The following is a 21379-nucleotide window of genomic DNA, read 5'->3' as shown; positions in this document are numbered from 1 at the left end:
AAGAGAGAGAGAGAGAGAGAGAGAGAGAGAGAGAGAGAGAGAGAGAGAGAGAGAGAGAGAGCAGGGAATATGTATACGAAATACATAAATCCATCGTAGAGCCTTTATTTATTTTTCATCATGAGGTAAATTCGAGGTAAATGACAGAAAGCATGTAGTAATAAATAATTTAGTAAGAAGAGTTAAGTAATGTACTTTTTCGAGACCATACCGCTGCTTGTTTCGACATCTTAGAGACAACCACCAAGATACTTATATTTCTATTTGTGACACATACACCCACGCATATATATATATATATATATATATATATATATTATATATATATATAATATATATATATTATATAGTGTTCAGATGCGTCTGTGTTGATTGAACATCTGAAACTTGTTAGCATTTTAGCGATGAGAGGTAAGTTCACTGATACGCTAGGAAGGAATTATTAACAAACACAATCTGGGATTAGTTAAAATATTCGCTGCCAGCTTGTTGTTGATAATAGAAAAGTGTAAATGAATGGCAGCTTGATGGCTTGATTTAGCCATTGCTCCCTGGGGAAACAGAAAAATGAAAGGGGGACACCGCCCGGTAGTTGGACTGATTTAAAAAAAAGAAGCTAAAAACACGCTTGATAAAAGATGGAAGCTGTATGAGTGAAAGAGAACAGAAACATGAAGAGAATACCAGCGCTTGGCAGTAGAAGGAAATAACAAGCTCTGAATCATGTAAGAGAATCGCTACTAATATGCTAATATAACCTTAAGGCTGATGCCAATTTTTTCACATTAATTGGTAGCTGGTCTGTAGGTAGACTTTACAACTGGTTGATAATTGTTGTGGACTGGTGGGATGTAAGTTGCCTGAGCATTGACAGGTTGACGGTATGTAGGAGCAGGGGCAGACCTGTAAGGGTTAATGCGCCTTTTAAAGAATTCGGCAGCCTGGAGCCTCTCCATGAAGGACACAACGGATGGCATGACAGCTTCGGCAGCATTTAGGCTGTAGATGTCCTCCACATTAACCTTGCGACCCTCCGCCTCTGCTGTTTTGAGAAGAACCTTCTTGCTGATGGGGAGGAAGGCCAGTGTGGACAGCCTCATGATTGACCCGGCATCGCTGGGGTCATAGTTCTGTTCGCTGGCGACGTCTTCTAAAACTTCGGCGATCTCCGGTAGAAGTTCGATGGTGGCCGCCACAGATTTCTCGTGTGGTCCGAGGCTGGCAGTGTCTGGTTGGAGGACACCCAATGCTTCATAGCGATCCGAAGGTTGGGCGTGAACGGCGATGCAGAAGATGGCGAAGAGTAAGATCTGGAAGTGAAGTATAAACCAAAAGATTTAATTAACTCTGAAACCAAAGAACTTTTAGATTCTGTAGTTGTATTCACGATGGCCTTTTTTTTGTGGGGGGGGGGGGGGGGGGGGGGGTCGGGGCGAGGTGGGGCGGGTTGTTTTTAGGAAAATAAAGTCGGAGATATTTTATACCAGCTCTACCATTCACCAAAATCTGTCTATTTACATTTAGTTTTCCTGCCTCTTTGTTAATTTTCAGTCCCTTAAAACTTACCCACAGCGCTTGTTCAAATGTTAATTTTGATGGTAAAGTTTTAGGTATAGCATCAGAAATAAATATTCATCGAAACAGTTTTTCTTATGTTTGTTATATGTGTTCCCTTTACAATAAGGTTTAAGCTACAATGGCTACGTATATTTCGTCGTTAGTTGATTTTCCGTGATTCACATCGTAGGACAATTTTTGTTATCAACGTAATTTGAACCTTATAGTAGTAAAGCTTATATATTTTATGCATATTTATGTTTACACCGATAACTAATTACTCATTGCTATATGATAATATAACGTTTATGAATTTTAATAATTATAAGACACTTCAATATAACATTTCTAAATAGGAATGATCTAAGGAAAGGCCTGGCTTGAATAACGCAATTTCATATGATTGCATTCCCAAGCAACCGCCCCCCCCCCCCCACACTATACTTCATACGACCATTCTCTTTTCTGCGTTTATATTCCTTATTTTTTCGTACTGAAATGTTTAATTACTTCTTTGTTTCCTAATCTCTTTTCGTATATTTCATCGAATCCGCTTGTAGTACATCACCTTATTCTTAGCAGTTATAATATTATATATATATATATATATATATATATATATATATATATATATATATATATATGTGTGTGTGTGTGTGTGTGTGTGTGTGTGGTGTATAATGTATATATGTGTATATAATATATATATATATTAATATATATATATAGTTATATATATATATATATATATTATAATATATATAGGACATGTACTTCAAACTAAGACATGGTATTTATGAATTTTTATTTTAATGAATTTGTATTTAACGATATCAATTTAATAAAGAGTTTTTTGACACTGCGAATTAATAAACGAAGATGAACCTAGTACAAGGTTCGAAAGCTTTTATTATCTATTAAAGACTATACTTCACATGCGATATTATTTTGGACCTGCAACCCATTATTATTATTATTATTATTATCTTATTATTAGTATTATATTATTTTACTATTATTTTTATTATTATGTTATATTTTTTTTTTTTATTTTATTTTTTTTTTTTGCTCTATCACAGTCCTCAATTCGACTGGGTGGTATTTATAGTGTGGGGTTCCGGGTTGCATCCTGCCTCCTTAGGAGTCCATCACTCTTCTTACTATGTGTGCCGTTTCTAGGATCACACTCTTCTGCATGAGTCTGGAGCTACTTCAGCATCTAGTTTTTTCTAGATTCCTTTTTCAGGGATCTTGGGATCGTGCCTAGTGCTCCTATGATTATGGGGTACGATTTCCACGGCATATCCCATATCCTTCTTATTTCTATTTTCAGATCTTGATACTTATCCATTTTTTCCCTCTCTTTCTCTTCAACTCTGGTGTCCCATGGTATTGCGACATCAATGAGTGATACTTTCTTCTTGACTTTGTCAATCAACGTCACGTCTGGTCTGTTTGACACGTATCACCCTATCCGTTCTGATACCATAGTCCCAGAGGATCTTTGCCTGATCGTTTTCTATCACTCCCTCAGGTTAGTGCTCGTACCATTATTACTGCAAGGTAGCTGATGTTTCTTGCACAGGCTCCAGTGGAGGGCTTTTGCTACTGAATCAATGCCTCTTTTTGTACTGGTTCTGTGCAAGTGCCGGGCATTCACTTGCTATGTGGTTTATGGTTTCATTTTTCGTATTGCACTTTCCTACATATGGGAGAGATGTTATTTCCGTCTATCGTTCTTTGAAACATATCTGGTTCTTAGGGCCTGATCTTGTTGCCGCTGTTATCATTCCTTCAGTTTCCTTCTTTAGCTCTCCCCTCTGTAGCATTGCCAATTGTCATCGCTGGCTAGTTCTTTAGTCTGTCTCATGTATTGTCCGTGCATGGTTTGTTGTGCCAGTCCTCTGTTCTTTCTGTCTTTCTCCTGTCTCTGTATATTTCTGGATCTTCATCTACTTTTATTAGTCCTTCTTCCCATGCACTCTTTAGCCACTCGTCTTCACTGGTTTTCAGATATTGCCCCAGTGCTCTGTTTTCGATGTTAACGCAGTCCTCTATACTTAGTAGTCCTCTCCTCCTTCTTTTCGTGTTATGTATAGTCTGTCCGTATTTGCTCTTGGGTGTAGTGTCTTGTGTATTGTCATATGTCCATGGTTTTGCTGATCTATGCTGCGGAGTTCTGCCTTCGTCCATTCCACTATTCCTGCACTGTATCTGATTACTGGCACTGCCCACATGTGTTTATGGCTTTTATCATATTTCCGGCGTTGATTTTTGACTTGAGTATCGCCTGAGTCTCTGCATATATTTCTTCTGATCGTGTCCTTCATCTCTGGTGTTTTATATACCCCTCCTTCCATTATTCCCAGGTATTTGTATCCTGTCTCATCTATGTGTTTGATGTTGCTCCCATCTGGTAGCTTTATCCCTTCAGTTGTCGTTACTTGCCTTTTTGTATGTGACTAAGGCGCATTTTCTATTCCAAACTCCATCCTGATGTCCCCAGATACAATCCTTACAGTCTGGATTAGGTATCTATTTCCTTGATGCTCTTACCATACAGCTTGATGTCGTCCATGACATCAGATGGTTGATTCTGTTGCCTCTTTTCTTGAGTTGGTACCCGGCATCCATCTTCTGTAGTACCTTTGTCATGGGAATCATGGCTACTACGAAGAGTAGTGGGGACAGTGAGTCGCCCTGGAAGATCCCTCTCCTGATATTACCTCTGCTAGTCTTATTCCAGAGCTTGTAAGTATTGTTATTCCAGTTGCGCATTGTATTTTTGAGGAAGCTGATGGTATTTTTCCTCTGCCCCATATATTTTTTCAGGCATTCTATTAGCCATGTGTGTGGTATCATGTCGAAGGCTTTCTTATAGTCTATCCATGCCATGCTTAGGTTGGTTTTCCTTCTCCTACTGTTCCTCATTACCATTTTGTCGATCAGGAGCTGGTCTTTTGTGCCCCTACACTTCCTTCTGCAGCCTTTCTGGTGGGGGGGAATGGTGTTAATGTCTCTCTAGGTAGTTGTATAGCCTTTCACTGATGATACCTGTTAGTAACTTCCACATTATTGGGTAGGCAGGTGATTGGCCTGTAGTTACTGGCTATATTTCCCTTACTCTTGTCTTTTTGTTACTAAGGATGTTCTTCCTGTGGTCATCCATTTGGGTGCTTGGTGATTTGAGATACAATGCTGGAGTTGTTCTGCTATTCGTGGGTGTAGGGCCTTGAAGTTTTTGAGCCAGTATCCATGGACTTCATCGGGACCTGGGGCTTTCCAGTTTGGCATTTTCTTTAGTTGGTGTCTGACTGTGTCTGTCGTGATGTCTGTGAATCTTTGTTTTATTCTACCCTGTTTCTTCTTCCTTGACTTCCTGGAGCCATGTTGCATGTTTGTTGTGTGATACCGGATTGCTCCATATGTTTTCCCAGAGTCTCTTACTTGGTTCGGCTTCAGGAATTTCTGGGTGGTTGTCTTCCCCTCTTAGTTGGCTGTTATAGTCTTTTCTGGTTGGTTTCGAATAGTTTGTTCTGTTGGTATCCCTTATTCCTGTTCATGTACCGTTGGATCTATGTGCTTTGGCCTTAAGCCTCTGTTTTACATCTTCTATTGTGTTGTTTTAGTCCCCTCTCTTGTACTTTGTATTTCTCGTTGAGTTCCTCCCTTGTTTTCTTGCTTCTTAGCCTTTTTTCTGCCATCTCTTTTCAGTTTACTCAGGTCAGATCTCATCACCATGATTTGCTTTTCCAGGCGCCTTTTCCAAGGAGGTTGCTGTTTGGTTCTGTGGGGCTGGTTTGTGCTGGTGGTGTTGGTGTTCGAATCCCCATCAGTTCTGCTACTAATCTTGCTCCTGCATATACCAAAGTTATTTGTTTCTGTGATACTGGTGGTGTGTATTATGCCCATTATTTCATTGACCTCACTTGTTTTCTCCCATTATTATTATTATTATTATTATTATTATTATATTATTATTATTATTATTCATTATTATTATTATTATTATTATTATTATTATTATTATTATTAGAGAAGACTTCTCCCCTGTAATTTCAATTCATCACGATGAATGAAACATTATAACAGCTTGATACAAAAATACAGATCAGCTTTCTCACCTGTACCCTCATGGCTGACGGGAGAAGTAACCGAAGACTTAGGAACGAAATAAGAAGACAGCTGATGCCAGAGGCGGGTGGAGAACTGTGACATACTGGCCGATTCTATGCTTTATATATGCACTGGACGGTGAAAGGGGGAAACTTACGTCGACCAGACTGTAACGGGGTTAGAAAAATTACGTTCAAAAGGTGTAAAAATTTATCGTTCGTGCTTTTTTTTTTCTTACATTGAGCGCGCATTGTAGCAGAAATTACGTGTTGCAATAAGCGGCAATATCTGTAAATACACACTCACACACACACACACACACCCTTATATATATATTTATTACATACATGCATACATATATTTATATCTATATATATATATATATTATATATATATATGTATATAGTATATATATATAATATATATAATATTTAATATATATATATATATATATATATTATATATATATATATATATATATATATGTGTGTGTGTGTGTGTGTGTGTGTGTGTATTGGTTTATGATTTTTTCTCTTATGTAGATGTTTTTAAAGATATTGGTCGTATGACCGAATGATTTCATATCACGTATTTCTAGTAATACACAGATCCTAGTATTGCTTATTTAGTGTAAATAAAAAGTGTTCATCATTACATCGTTAAAATCAATCAACAGGTCATGAGGAAGACAGCAGAAAACCGTTCGATGTAGATTATTTATTGCATTTTCAGCCGTGATACCTAACAAAATGAAAGTATGATCTAAAACAGGTACGTTGTCATAGATATAAATATTGTGAATAACTTTTTATTTACACTAATAAGCAAGGTAAAAGCTAATGGTTTTACACCCAAATGGTTATTGACAGCAATTTTCGAAAGTCTCACATGTAGGAGGGTAGGAAAGGTAGGGCTCCTCAGTAAAAAAAGAATACAGTTGATAGAAATCAGTGCTCGAATTCCTGATGAGTTTATGATTAACGTATAGCGTGAGAGATAGTAAAATCTTCAAGCAATGCTTTCTTCGATGCAGAGTAAGAGAGGTCGCAGAGAAATCTAAGAATGGAAAACAAACTGCATTGTGATTGGACCCACTCTTGTTCAGTTCTAAATTGATAATAATAATGATAATAATAATAATAATTCAACGAATTAATCGATATATTATCTTTTCAATTTTTTCTTATTACTCGCATCTCTGGCTGAGCGATACTTCCTATTAATTGGCCAATATACAAAAAAAGTAAGTAATCGAGGTTTATATTATTGATTTTTTCCTAAAGACAGCTGGCGACATGGTTCATATATAATATATAATATATAATTAATATAATATATAATAGATACTTAATATATAATAATATATATATAATAATATATATATGTGTGTGTGTGTGTGTGTGTGTGTGTGTTTGTTGTGTGCGCGTCCACGTATATATGTATGTATATAATCCGAGACTAATATTTAATGTGTCTGTTATAATTTGTATTTCGTTATCCTATTTTGTTCTATGAATTCTGTTAACCCAGGTGATAAAGAATGTTATTAATAATAAAATCAAAATCCCATATCAGTTTGGTAATTAAATGAACGAAGCGCTAAGAAGATAGATAATTTGGTTTTAATTAGCCAAATAGCATCGGGTCAACGGTGCCAAACGTAGTATAGTAACAAAAATTATGAAAGCTGAGATACTGTCCTATAGATACTTAATAAGTAGTACAGTGAATCTTTGTACAGAAAGCCTCTGTTTTCTTAGTCGTTTATACTCAGAACATTCCAGACCTCAGCTCACCGGTTACTTTTATTTTCTTGCAACACGGACCCTTCCACCAACGTAGTTCTAAGCGCCTCGGTGGCGTGGTTGGTATGGTGTTTGCTTCCCACCTCGGTGGTCGCGGGTTCGACTCTCGGCCATTCCATTGAGGAGTGAGAGATGTTTATTTCTGGTGATAGAAGTTCACTCTCGACGTGGTTCGGAATTCACGTAAAGCCGTTGGTCCCGTTGCTGAATAACCACTGGTTCCATGCAACGTAAAAACACCATACAAACAAACAACGTAGTTCTACTCAGCTAATAGGAAACTGGCGGAGTTTTAAGTAGATTAAGTTTTTAAAATAAAATTGTATTCTTTAAGGTTGGTTTCACAAGGAAAACTCAAAAGAAAAACTAAACATAAGCAGTCAGTATAATGAGCGCATCATAACGCTGCCATTTATAATGATGTCAGCAATACCAGCCGCTTTATAGCATGGGTTGCAATCTAGAATTTTTGTGGAAGTAAGTATGTTGAAGCGACAAGCTTCTTCTAGTAATAAGAAGAATAATATAAACATCTCTCAAGGGTGCTGGAAATAAGGTCAGAGTCTTAATAGCGTTTTCAGTCTTATTATGAGTGAAATTAACCGTTCTCACCCGCGGCTCGAAGCCCCACGGAATGGGCAACATACCCCCTAATTCCCTGACATTTTGAAATTACTTACGGTATCATTGCAGCTTCAGTGTACTTCCATTAGCATAACTAAACGTAAAGGGGAAAAGATGGCATCCGAAATATAATCATTTTCTCTCTTTCTTTGATTATTTTGTTTGAACGTGCTTCTTTTATTCAGGTGTTCTTGAAGTCACACGCACAAGTACAATCACACATACGCACACACACAAATGTATATAAATGTGTGTGTGTGTATATATATATATTATATATAATATATATCTAATAATAAATAATTATAATAATATATTACGTACTATATGATTTTAATTACAATTATTTAAGAACCAACCGTTGTGAATGCGATTTGTATCTTTTCTTTCTGAATGAGCGGATGTGATAGGCAGTGACATTTCTAGAATGTAGAGATCATCAATTTAGCTTCTCCATGAAAACAGTGGCCCTAAGTGACAAGACGGCTCAGCTTCGGAAATGCTGGTGCAAACTTCCTAGGGTGGCGCAATGCCGAAAGTCGCTGTCTAAGCAGATCAGACCACGTCCTGTTTCTATGCACAGGCAGATGCAGATATGCCTTAGGAATCTGGTTTGAGGCTGTTTCTTGGGCGTGAACAATGTGTGTTAGTTCGTGCATGCATGCGCTTCTTCCCTACATAATGAGAAAGTTAGTTAGCCAAGATGGGAGATTGCTACAGAGTCGGCGAAGGGCCAAGATGGCCCCTTTAACAGTATTTTTGGTGAAGTGTGTGAAATCTGTGTTGAATGGGTAAGCATACTTATTCTTTAGCCAAAAGTGTGGTTTGACTGTATTTTGAATATTTATTTCAAAGATGTTCTATTTTATTTGACCTTTTTATTTTGCTTTTTAATCTTTGCTTATCGATGTATCCTCCAGTCTTGTTATAGGCAGTTCTGAGAAAAAGGGGAACTGATCTGGTATTTAGAAATGGGAAATTAACTGATGTTCCGTGGTGTTACTATGTAGACTGTGCTGTGACTTTTCTAGTTTTATGACTAAACTAATGTTGGTTATTGTAGAAGAGATGAAGTGGGCTATCTGAGTTCAACTTTTCATTTAATCATTTTGTTAAGAACCTGAGTTATTTAGTTAATGCTTTGATCTTAAATAAATGTATTTTTGTAGTTCACGAGTCTGGTTTAATTGCCTTAGGATAGAGAGAGAGAGAGAGAGAGAGAGAGAGAGAGAGAGAGAGAGGGGTGGGTTGTTGGTGTTGGAGAGAGAGAGAAAATGCATGTCATTTCAGTGCCTGCTGTTGCTCGGTCATAGCTACCAACCTTTTAAGATTACCGAGGTTGGAACCTCAGTAATAGAAGTGGTGGCAAGCAGTGTAGGGACCATTATTACGCCTTTTGTGAGATTAATAACAGCTTAAAGAGGCTGTTTTGAGAGACTGGTTGTGAAAATGTGCTAGGATTTCGATTACTAGGTGACAGTTGATAGGAATTAGTGAGCCATTGTTCTGGTACTGAGTAGAGAAATTCAATTAGGGTCAGCATTTTTGCCACCATGAGACACCTTCAAGAATGTCTCACTCAGTTGATATGTGAGTGTGTGTGTTTACTGAAGTGCTCGCTGCTCAGGTGCTAGGTCATTTTTACACATGCACGTATGTGTTTTTGCATGCGCACAAGTCAGCAATATGGTGTTCTTTCATTGACGGCGTGAGTGTGAAATTTTTTTTATGCCCTTGTGTTATTTTTTCTCCTCTTTCTAACTTTGTGTGTGAATCATTTTGAAAAGACAGTTCAGATCACCATATTTTTTCCCATAGAAGCAGAATGTGATAAGTCTTTTTTATCTTAGTACGTATTTAAAGGCGACGCATTTTTTTCTTTTTTTAAGACATACGTATGCATATGAAGTTGTCATACATGCGGCTCAGTTCTCGAGGTGCTTAGATTGCCTTGAAGACAGTGTCTCTCATGCATACGCACTCACCATATTATCTGCTGAGCAATCCAAGGGGTAGTGCCTAAGGAAGGATGAATTTTTTTCTTTGTACCGGGGTTGAGGGGGTGAGTCCTTTTCTTTTTTTTGTTTTCTCTTGTCTCCTCCTTTTGGCCTTGAAAAGAAAAGTTCAATGCCATTTTCTTGAAATCAGCTGTTAGCCACTGAGAGATGATGTGATTGCCCATAGGGTTTCTTTTAGAATGATCTTTGTTTATTTCTTTGGAGTAAAGAGAATATGAATATGAATGAATATGGTGCAAGTTTTCCTTGCGCTTTGGAGCATGCCTTAAACTGTTTTAGAGATTATTTTAGAAGGGGATGTGTTTGGTGATGCTAATGGGGATATGTTTGCCGATGTTAATGATGTGATACTGGGCAGTGGTAATATTAAACCCCATACTGCTGATACGGGGAATCATTACGGGGAGATATTTACAGGGATTCTATGCGGCGTATTGGAGTTCACGGTGGTAATAATTTTGGTGAATGTGACAGTTATATTATGGGTGGTGATATTGGTGATACTGATACTAACAATGGGGTGCTTGTAATGAGAACTAAGGGTGGTGATGTTTATGGGATTGTGGAATGGGGAGGTACTAACCACAAATATGACGGTTTTTTGGGTACTTGGTTTTTATTCCACTTGAGGTTATTAGTGAAATGGAGAGGGGAATATTGCCTGAGTGGTATTATTATTAATATGGTGATATGTGGGTGTTTTTTTTTATATTATTACTGAAGATTTTTTTGGAGGGCTGAGTTTTTCTTTTGTGGCTATAATCTTTGGTGGTGGATTTTTTGAGGTTATGATTTTTAGTGGTGATCTGTGGGTTTACGAGCCAAAAAGGCGGGTATTGTGGTTCCTTCTGGTGTTGTGGCTATTGGGGCGGGTGGCATTACTGCATTGCGCTTTTATGAGTCCTTATGGAGGTGTTGTATTTTTATATTCACCAATGGTTATTTTGGCGATATATAATTGTTGAATTGTGGTATACTGTGTTTTTATATACTTGGGGTAGTATCATGGGGGAGTTATGTCTTTAAGGACAATTACTTTGGGGCACCTTTGGTGATATCATGGAGATAAGTTTGTGAAATATGGTTATATGGTGTTAGTATAGAATATTTGGAGAATAATAGTTTCTGGGGTTGGAAGTCTGACTAGACAAATCTGTAGTGTGGTTCGAAGCACATGAGGTGTTCACAGGTGGTTTTTTGTTGATAATGCTGTGATGAGTCCAGTTGCTGACTTTTTCCTTTGGAGTTGATTACTCGGAGATTGGCACTATTTATGGAGATGTTGGTTATGGAATTCCACGGAGATGTACTGTGTAAGGGGTTGTTTTCCGGTTATTTCCGGTCGATGAGATTTGTTGCGGTAGCAAATTCCGTAATGATACATACTGCATTTTTGGAGAAAGTTCACTTATTGTTGTTGCTATTATTTTTTTTCTTTTCCTACGAGATTTGTCGTAATTGGGGTTAAGCTCTAAATAGCATTTCTATTTTAGACAGGAGATATAATTTGTCGGGGTATGTGAGTTAGATAGAAGAGGTGTTCGACATTATATTTCATGGTGGTTAATTATATAAACAGTAAAAGAGTTCCTACTGATTTTGTGGGTTAATATAATATCAGAGCTTGAGAGAACATTTTTGGTGATAATTTGGGGCTGGTTTTGGAGTAATGGTGAGTTGAAAATATGAGAGCAGTAGTCTGTAGAGTTTTTGTGATTTCTCATTTTGCTAGTTTGGGGTGGTTTGTGCTAATTTATGTATGGGGTTGGCGAGTCTTTTTTTTTTATTATTGGAAAATTTAATATTTTCTTTATGGGGTTATAATTGGTCTTTTATATATATCATTAATAGTGATTTATGATTTAGCAGTCTTATGAAATTACTTCACAAGTTGTAGTTAGAAATTAGTTCAGTGGTTATATTAGTGGTGATTAATTGGAAAATGTTCAGTTAGTATTTCTTAGATTTTGAGGTCATTATTTGACAGATGTATGTCTAGGGTTAATTCTTCTTTAATTGACCAGTGACATGACTGACATACTGAAACACCATAAACATCGTTCCCCTACGCCAGCAAGACGTCCTTCAACTTCTACAGAGATGTGTGTTGCCGATGTTGCCGACATGCAAGAGATTCTACGAGTCTACGAGGTTTTACGGCGCTTTTGTACTACGGAAGTCATCAGTTGTCTTCCACTGGGAGACGTTTTGCCTTTCTACAGCGTGTTTCGGGACCGTCGAAAATTCAAGATGAGAAAATGTCTCTACAGTCAACTGCTATTATAGCCCAGATACAGGCTATTCAAATTTATTTTATATGATAGACATTGTACTGCCAAAGACGTGCAGTTATTATGGTGTTTTTTGAGCTGGCCAATGTGTTTTTTACACATATAAGCTGTTTTATATGAGTTATGGCTAGGCAGGTGTTAGCTTTTTTTGTTGGCCGAGCATCTGCAATAAGGAATAATTAAGGCAATATATTTAAGACACCGTTGTGAATGCGATTTGTATCTTTTCTTTCTAAATGAGTGGATGTGATAGGCAGTGACATTTCTAGAATGTAGAGATCATCAATAAATTTAGCTTCTCCATGGAAACAGTGTCCCTAAGTGACAAGACGGCTCAGCTTCGGAAGTGCTGGCCCAAACTTCCTGAGGTGGCGCGATGCCAAAAGTCGCTGCCTAAGCAGATCAGACCACGTCCTGTTTCTATGCACAGGCAGATGCAGATATACCTTAGGAATCTGGTTTGAGGCTGTTTCTTGGGCGTGAACAATGTGTGTTAGTTCGTGCGTGTGTGTGTGAGCTTCTTCCCTACATAATGAGAAAGTAAGTTGGCCAAGATGGGAGATTGCTACAGAGACAGCGAAGGGCCAAGATGGCCCCTTTAACAGTATTTTATGTGAAGTGTGTGAAATCTGTGTTGAATAGGTAAGCATACTTATTCTTTAGCCAAAAGTGTGGTTTGACTGTATTTTGGATATTTATTTCAAATGTGTTCTATTTTATTTGACCTATTTTATTTAACCTTTTTATTTTACTTTTTAATCTTAGCTTATCGATGTGTTCTGTCTTCTTATAGGCGGTTCTGAGAAAAAAGGGGAACTGATCTGGTATTTAGAAATGGGAACTTAACTGATGTTCCGTGGTGTTACTATGTAGACTGTGCTGTGACTTTTCTAGTTTTATGACTAAACTAATGTTGGTTATTGTAGAAGAGATGAAGTGGGCTATCTGAGTTCAACCTTTCATTTAATTATTTTGTTAAGAACCTGAGTTATTTAGTTAATACTTTGCTCTTAAATAAATGTATTTTTGTAGTTCACGAGTCTGGTTTAATTTCCTTAGGATAGAGAGAGAAGAGAGAGAGAGAGAAGAGAGAGAGAAGAGAGAGAGAGAGAGAGGGGGGGGGGGGTTGTTGGTGTTGGAGAGAAAGAAAACGAATGTCATTTCAGTGCCTGCTGTTGCATGGTCATAGCTACCAACCTTTTAAGATTACCGAGGTTGGAACCTCGGTAATATTTTATATAAATTAACATCTATATAATTATTATCTATATATATATATATATATATAATAACTATTATAATATAATATATATATATATATATATACGTATTATATATAGTCATATATATGTGTGTATGTATAAGTATGTATATATGTATATATGTATATGAAATATACTTTATAATACGCCTATTTGCCCTAAAAAAAGGTGGCTTCACGTAGTGCCAGCCTCCGGTTCTCGTTGCCTCATCCATTACCTAAGACAAAGCCATAGTCTGCCAATTCCTATTTTCTTAAAGGAAGGCATTAAGAGCTGCAAAAAAAAATTGTATAACATTTACGTTTAAAAAAAGAATGAAAAAAGAAGAATAAAAGCCCACATAAAAAAAAAGGACCAAACAACAGCCATGAATCAGCTGAAATGACCTAATGGTGGTCTTCAAGACAGCTGCGGTCATTCGGGTACATTACTTTTAAGGTAAGTCACTTTGTTGCCGGAGGCGCAAGTCCAGAACATCCGTTATTTATTGTTTCCTTCTTTATTTTCTTTTCCTTGAATCTTATTCTCAGTTGAATTTTAGCTATTTTACTAAAAATTGTATTTGGATATTACTATTGTTGTTATTGTAGCTGTAGAATTATTTAGTTTATTGTATAAAATTTTGTTTTATATTATTTTATTATTATTATTTTTATTATTATCTATTATTAAATATATTATTATTGATTATTATTATTATTATTGTTTTGCCGATCCCTAACAACAAATACTATTGAAGAAGCTTCTGTTACTTCAGAAGACATTCACGGTTCTGGAACGGACCCCAGTAAAGTGAACTTTGTTTATTGCACTTGCATGCAAAAAATGGTGCATAGAGACGTTCATGTGGCTCTTTTAGCCGTCAACTGTTAGGGGAAGCAGTCTATCTTATATTACATCTTCATATATATAAATATAATCGAATATATATATATATAATAAATATTATATATATGTAGTAATAATAATAATATATATCTAATATATATATATAATATATTATATATATATATATATATGTATATAATATTATATATGTGTGTGTGTGTGTGTGTGTGTGTGTGTGTGTGTGTGTGTGTGTGTGTATTTGTAAGCGAATACATAAGGTTTCCTCTTGGACCACCGGTAGCAAGGAAAACATTTTTTCCACAAGTGTACATTTTATTTAGACTGAATGATACTCAGAATATACTTTCGAAGCCTATTATTTTCCCACTTAGGAACGCGTTCGTCCTTGAGCACAGCAGAAACCAGTAAAATCATTCGTCCCTGGTGATATCACCATCCAGAAAGATTTCGTGAACCTATTTAACTACCGGGTGGGATTTTCGGTCTCTCTTTTTCTCCCTTTCCGGACGTGAGAAGCGTGTTGCGGTTTCTACAGCAGCGTCTGAATAAAGGAACTTTTTTTCCTTTAGTCACTGACGCACTTTTAAGCTCATTGCGTTGGGTACGCAATAGTACCAATTGAGTTATTTCTTTGTGACCCACCTCAATTGAGGTAATAATTGTCATCACAACTGATATTTCTTGCGTGGTGCTATATATGCATCTCATTTAGCTATTTTGTTTTCTTTTTCACCTAATCACAGAGTAGTGATGATTTCTCTGATGAAGTAGGTCGGCGTGTGAAGGCGTGCCGTGACAATGGTATGTATCATTTCACCTCTCTCTCTCTCTCTCTCTCTATGTATGTATATATGTATGAATATGTATGTATGTAATATTCATTAAGTGTTTATGTATATATTTATATCTATCGCTATCTGTCCATTCATCTAAATGTGTGTACACACACACACACACTGAGATATGCGCTTCTGAAGGGGTTTCGTACTTCCTAATGAAATTTCTAAGGAGTTATAACTTTTTGGGTATAGAAATTTTGTCTAGTATAGACTTCAGATTCCTCCTTAAGTTGTGCAAGAACCACATAGTATTAGTTTCCATAGGCAAAGTATACGACCACGTTATTACATTGATGACTACATTTGTCTCCGATTTTATATTCTTTTTTTTAATAGTAAAACACATATTCATCATGTAGAATAATAATTTATTAATCACTAAAGTGTTTTTTTTTTATTTTGGTTATTAACAGACGTCGAAACGAACGAAAGGAAAGGAAATGAAAACCTGGAAGGATGGCTTTGAACTCAGGGAAGCGCAAGATTAACCTCTTTAAGAAGGAACTGTTATACTTATGAGAAATCGAAACAGCCAGTGCAAAGCTTGGCAGTAATCAGTGTCATGCGGAGATACCTGTTTTCACAGAGTAAATGTGAGTAGTGTCCTGACCAGGTGTTACTGCGCTGCCTTTTAGGAGAACACTCTTTTTGACCTTAACAGATCAAGAACCGAGATAGTACTATTCCCAAATATAAGGTCATTACCTCTTGACCTTAACGGGGAAGTGATCGAAAACGTACCATACTTACAAGAGAGAGAGAGAGAGAGAGAGAGAGAGAGAGAGAGAGAGAGAGAGAGAGAGAGAGAGTAGAGGATCGGGAAATGTAGCGAGAACGGGGTCACAACCAAGGGGAATTGCATTTGAGTCAATCAAATCGGCAGTGGCAAGGAAAAAATAGGAAAAAAGGTCTAGCTGTGAGCGATATGTTTACTTTCGCTTGTATCTTTTCCCCTTCTGTTTTCTTTCTTACTTGCAGTTGATGTTCTGAAGTTTCTTGACCTGAGGTCATCTTCCCTGATTCATTATAGCCTTTTTCCCCATTTTCGAAACTTTTTCATTTTTTTTTATATTTTTATTAAAATGATTATTTAAAAAAAACGGCTACAGTTCAAAAAGTAATTTGATTTGAATACAATATTTAAAGGATTTTCCACTGGCATTTTGTGTCCTTATGGTTTGTGTCATTATTCAAGTGAACGAGATTGACATATGTTTCCCATCAAGAGTGATGACGAATGTTGATGGATGAAGGAATTTTCTCCTTACAGAATCAGCATGAAGTATGAAGTTCAATAAAATCAGAGTGTGAAATAAAATAGTTTCATCAGAATTTGAAGGTTAAATTAAAGCTTATTAAGGATTATTTCTCTCTTGTACTTGATAACGCTGAAAAGCATTTTGAATTCATGCGCAAACAGCGTCTTTATTATGCATAAACAAAAATTAGACTTTATTATGGCCAGCCTCTATCCCATATTACTCAATCCTCGCTTATATTGTCTTAGAAGCAGAATATTAGTGATCCATCAAATCACTAAGTATGATTTTGACTAGCTAGAGTGTTGTAGGTTTCAGATCAGCTTTTGATCAAATATATTTGCTCCAGCGATAAAACTCGACCGAATTAAGAAAAACCCAGGTTTTCATGACTTTTCATTCACGACTGGCCACAATCTGCTTTTGGGACTGCATCGGATATGCCCAAGTAAAGTATTTTGAAAAAGGTTTGAGACCCTTCGTCCACATCTGACCCAGTTAGTTTACCCGGCTTGTATTATTGATTGAAGGAAAGGAAAGAGAACAAAATATAGATTCTGGCGACAAAATAAAAGTTGTTCACGTTGGAAATATCAAATAAGGTATAGAACGGGTAATGTTTATTTTACACTTTTCTTAATTCAGCAGCAATTAGGTAGTCAATGTATAAAAATGCAGATTGATTTCAGTGTTATGAGATACCTTGCTATAATTATATTCATCTTTCTGTGAGGAAGACCTGTAAATCCATCTCGCAAAGATTAAAGAAACCATGAAAATCAGTATGATATTGTTCAGAGAGATACCGGCAGGAATTTCAATTGTAAATGAAGCTGCTCTGCGTTTCGTAACTGCCCGTAGAAAAGGGAGTGTCTAGATTCCGTCGTTATCAGTCAAGTTGACCTCATGTCCGACTCGCAAGCTTTTCAGCTGATCCGCTCACCAGTCCTGAACTAAGTGCTTTACACACACACACACACACACATATATATATATGTGTGTGTGTGTGTGTGTGTGTGTGTGTGTGCGTGTGTGTACATACAATCGTGCTGTATTCCATATAGGAAAATGGAAGATGTGAATGATTAAAAAATTAATTGTCTAATTATGTTACGTTTAATTTGTACGGTACTATTTTTAGTCATTTCATTTTCATCTAAAAAGAATAAACCTATTCTTAGCTTCTCTTTCCTCTGTTACTTCTCACACGTCGGTGTTCAGCTCTGTTGAATAGACCAGAAATCAACACACTGATGCTTTTACTTAAAACTGCAAACTTAAACTGTAAAAAAAGCCAACTAACGATGTGTTCAGAACGAGTATTTAATAAGGCTTAAACCAAAGAAAAATCTGCTTTCTTAACGTCACCATTCTTGAGGTCGCGTCGTCTATGTGAGAGGTTCATAGGTGGAAGTCTTCTAAGGGAACGTTTTCTTCCTATTATTAATTAATTTGATTGAATGAAGTTGACCTACGTGACTTGTCAAAAAGATAAAACCTGGGCAAGCAAAGTTAAGGAAGTTGTACAGGTACATTGGAAGAGACCAGAGGGAACGAGGGAAAGGCAAAAGATGGGAAGCAAAGCGTCTGGGACCAAAGGGAGGCTCCAGTGATCTTCAGTCCCCCTCAGGGATAAAATGAAAGATCGATATGTCTTTGCTGAGAAAGGGAGGCTTGGTGTCAGCCTCGGATATAAAACTTGATAAAAAATATAAAAAGAGAGAGAAAGAGAGAGAGCCGGAATTATGTTATTAAGTACATAAGTCTATTTAGAGTTTTTATTTGTTTTTCTTCATAGGATAAATTCGTGGTGAATAACAGAAAGCATGTAGTAATAAATAATTTAAGGAGAAGACTTACGTAACGTCCTTTTACGAGGCCATACCGCTGTTCATTTCAACATTTCGATACAACCTCCAAGATGCTTATATTTCTATTTCAGACACATACTCCCACTCATATATATGATATATATATATATATATATATATATATATATATATATATATATATATGTGCCGATGTGTCTTTGTTGATTTAACAACTGAAACATTTTAGCGATGAGAGTTAAGTTCACGGATACACTAGAAGGTAATTGTTAGCAAATTCAGCTGTTAGGTTAGTTAAAATATCTACTACCAGCTTGTTTTTGATAATATAAAAGTGGAAATGAATGGCAGCCTGATGGCTTGATTTAGCCTAGGCCCATTGGGAACAGAAAAATGAGTGGGAATCACATATTAGTTGGACTGATTTGAAGAAAGAAGCTAAAAACACGCTTGATAAAAGATGGAAGGCTGTATGAGTGAAGGAGAACAGAAACATGAAGAGAATACCAGCGCTTGGCAGTAGAAGGAAATAACAAGCTCTGAATCATGTAAGAGAATCGCTACTAATCTGCTCATATAACCTTAAGGCTGATGCCAATTTTTTCACATTAATTAGTACCTGGTCTGTAGGTAGACTTTACAACTGGCTGATAATTGTTGTGGACTGGTGGGATGTAAGTTGCCTGAGCATTGGCAGGTTGACGGTATGCACGAGCAGGGCCAGGGGCAGGGGCAGACCTGTAAGGATTAATGCGCCTTTTGAAGAATTCGGCAGCCTGGAGCCTTTCCATGAAGGACGCAACGGATGGCATGACGGCTTCGGCAGCATTTAGGCTGTAGATGTCCTCCACACTAACCTTGCGACCCTCCGCCTCTGCTGTCTTGAGGAGAAGCTTCTTGCTGATGGGGAGGAAGGCCAGTGTGGACAGCCTCATGACTGACCCGGCATCGCTGGGGTCATAGTTCTGTTCCCTGGCTAGGTCTTCTAAAACTTCCGCGATCTCCGGTAAGAGTTCGATGGCGGCCGCCACAGATTTCTCGTGTGGTCCGAGGCTGGTAGTGTCTGGGTGGAGGACGCCCAATGCTTCATAGTGCTCCGAAGGTTGGGCGTGAGCGCCGATGCAGAAGATGGCGACGAGTAAGATCTGGAAGTGAAGTATAAACCAAACGATTTAATTCATTCTAAAACCAAGGAACTTTTAGATACCGCAGTTGTATTCACGTTGGCTGTTTTTATGTGTGTGTGTATGTTTTTTTTTTTTTTTTTTTTTTGCTGGAGGTGGGGGGGGGGGGGCCCTGATTGGTTGCTTTTAGGAAGATAAAGTCGGAGATATCTTATACCAAGCTTACCATTCACCAAATTGTGTCAGTACATTTAGGTTTCCTGCCGCTTTGTTGATTTTCAGTCCGTTAATAATTACCCACAGTGCTTGCTAAAATGTTATTTTTGATGGTAAAGTTTTAGGTATAGTAACACAAATATTCATCGAAACCGTTGTTTATGTTTGTTATAATTACAAAATGGTTCATGCTATAAAGGCTACGTATATTTCATCGTAAGTTGACTTTTCCGTGATTCACTTCGTGGGAAGGTTTCTGATATCAATGTACTTTAAATCTTATATTAATAAAGCCTATATATTTAATGCATATTTATGTTAACGCTGATAATTAATTACTCTTTGCTCTATGATATTATAACTTTTATGAGTTGAATAATTATAAGAAACTTCAGTATAACATTTCAAAATGTGACGAATCTAGAAAAGGCTTGGATTGAATACCGCAATATCATTTAATTGCATCCCGGCACCCAGCCCTTACCCCCCACCCCCGCCACTGTACTTCATACGACCATTATCTTTTCTTCTTTTATTTTCCTTATTTTTTCGTACTGATATATTTTGATTACTTTCTTGTTTCCTAACTTATGATAAGTTCTTCAAAGAGGAATCACTTTTAGTCTTCAGGTGCTGCTGTTCACTTTTCGTATATTTCATCGCATCGAGTGTGTTTCTTTTGGTTACTTTAACTAAGACATGGAACTACGCTATGTATGAATTTTTATTTTAATATCAATTTAATATTGAGGCTTTTTTGATACTACGAATTAATAACGGATAAGTTATTATTGTTATTCTTATTATTAACACGACTTCCCATTTAATTTTAATTTATCACGATGAGTGAAACTTTATAACATTATAAAAATACAGATCAGCTTTCTCACCTGTACCCTCATGGCTGATGGGGGAAGTAACCGAAGACTCAGGAACGAATTAAGAAGACAGCTGATGCCAGAGGCGGGTGGAGAACTGTGACATCGTGGCCGATTCTATGCTTTATATATACTAGAAGGTGAAAGGGTGAAAATACGTCCAAAAGGCGTAGAATTTATCGTTCGTTGTTTGTCTTTCTTTTCTTTTTTTCATTGAGCGTGCTATATAGCCAAAATTACATGTGTTGCAATAAGTGGCAATATCTGTACACATACACACACATTATATGTATATTATATATATATATATATATATAATATATATTATATATATATATATATAATTTATAATATTAAATATATATTATATATATATATATATATATATATATATATATGTATGTATGTATAATATTGATTTATGATTTTTTCTGGTATGTACTAGTTTTTTTAAACATACCAATCCTATGACAAATTAACTTTATCTCACGTATTTTTAGTACTATACTGATCCTAATATTGCTTATTAATTAATGGGAACAAAAAATTATTCACATTGACATATCTATGAAAACGTAGTTGTTTTAAGGTATACTTACATTTTGTTAGGTATCACGGCTGAAAATACAATTAACAATCTACATTAGAACTGTTTTCTGCTCTCTTTCTCATGAACTGTTGATTGACTTTAACTATATAAGATGAATACTTT

At 36.6% G+C, this 21379-nt stretch overlaps 1 protein-coding gene across 1 annotated transcript; it reads right to left on the bottom strand.

Moving 5' to 3' along the window:
- Window positions 1-355: 355 nt before the first annotated feature.
- LOC135216670 (uncharacterized) lies at window positions 356-5764 on the bottom strand. Its single transcript, XM_064252064.1, has 2 exons — window positions 5682-5764; window positions 356-1310 (listed from the first exon to the last, which is right to left on the bottom strand). Exons 1-2 carry the CDS (start codon window positions 5691-5693, stop codon window positions 786-788), a joined length of 537 nt encoding a protein of 178 aa, XP_064108134.1. The 5' UTR covers window positions 5694-5764; the 3' UTR covers window positions 356-785.
- Between the last annotated feature and the right edge of the window lie 15615 nt (window positions 5765-21379).

This window comes from Macrobrachium nipponense, chromosome 6, assembly GCF_015104395.2.
Source record: "Macrobrachium nipponense isolate FS-2020 chromosome 6, ASM1510439v2, whole genome shotgun sequence".
NCBI lineage: Eukaryota > Metazoa > Arthropoda > Malacostraca > Decapoda > Palaemonidae > Macrobrachium > Macrobrachium nipponense.
The sequence above is the reverse complement of the archived record's forward strand: the minus strand, read 5'-3'. Positions and strand labels throughout refer to the sequence as shown.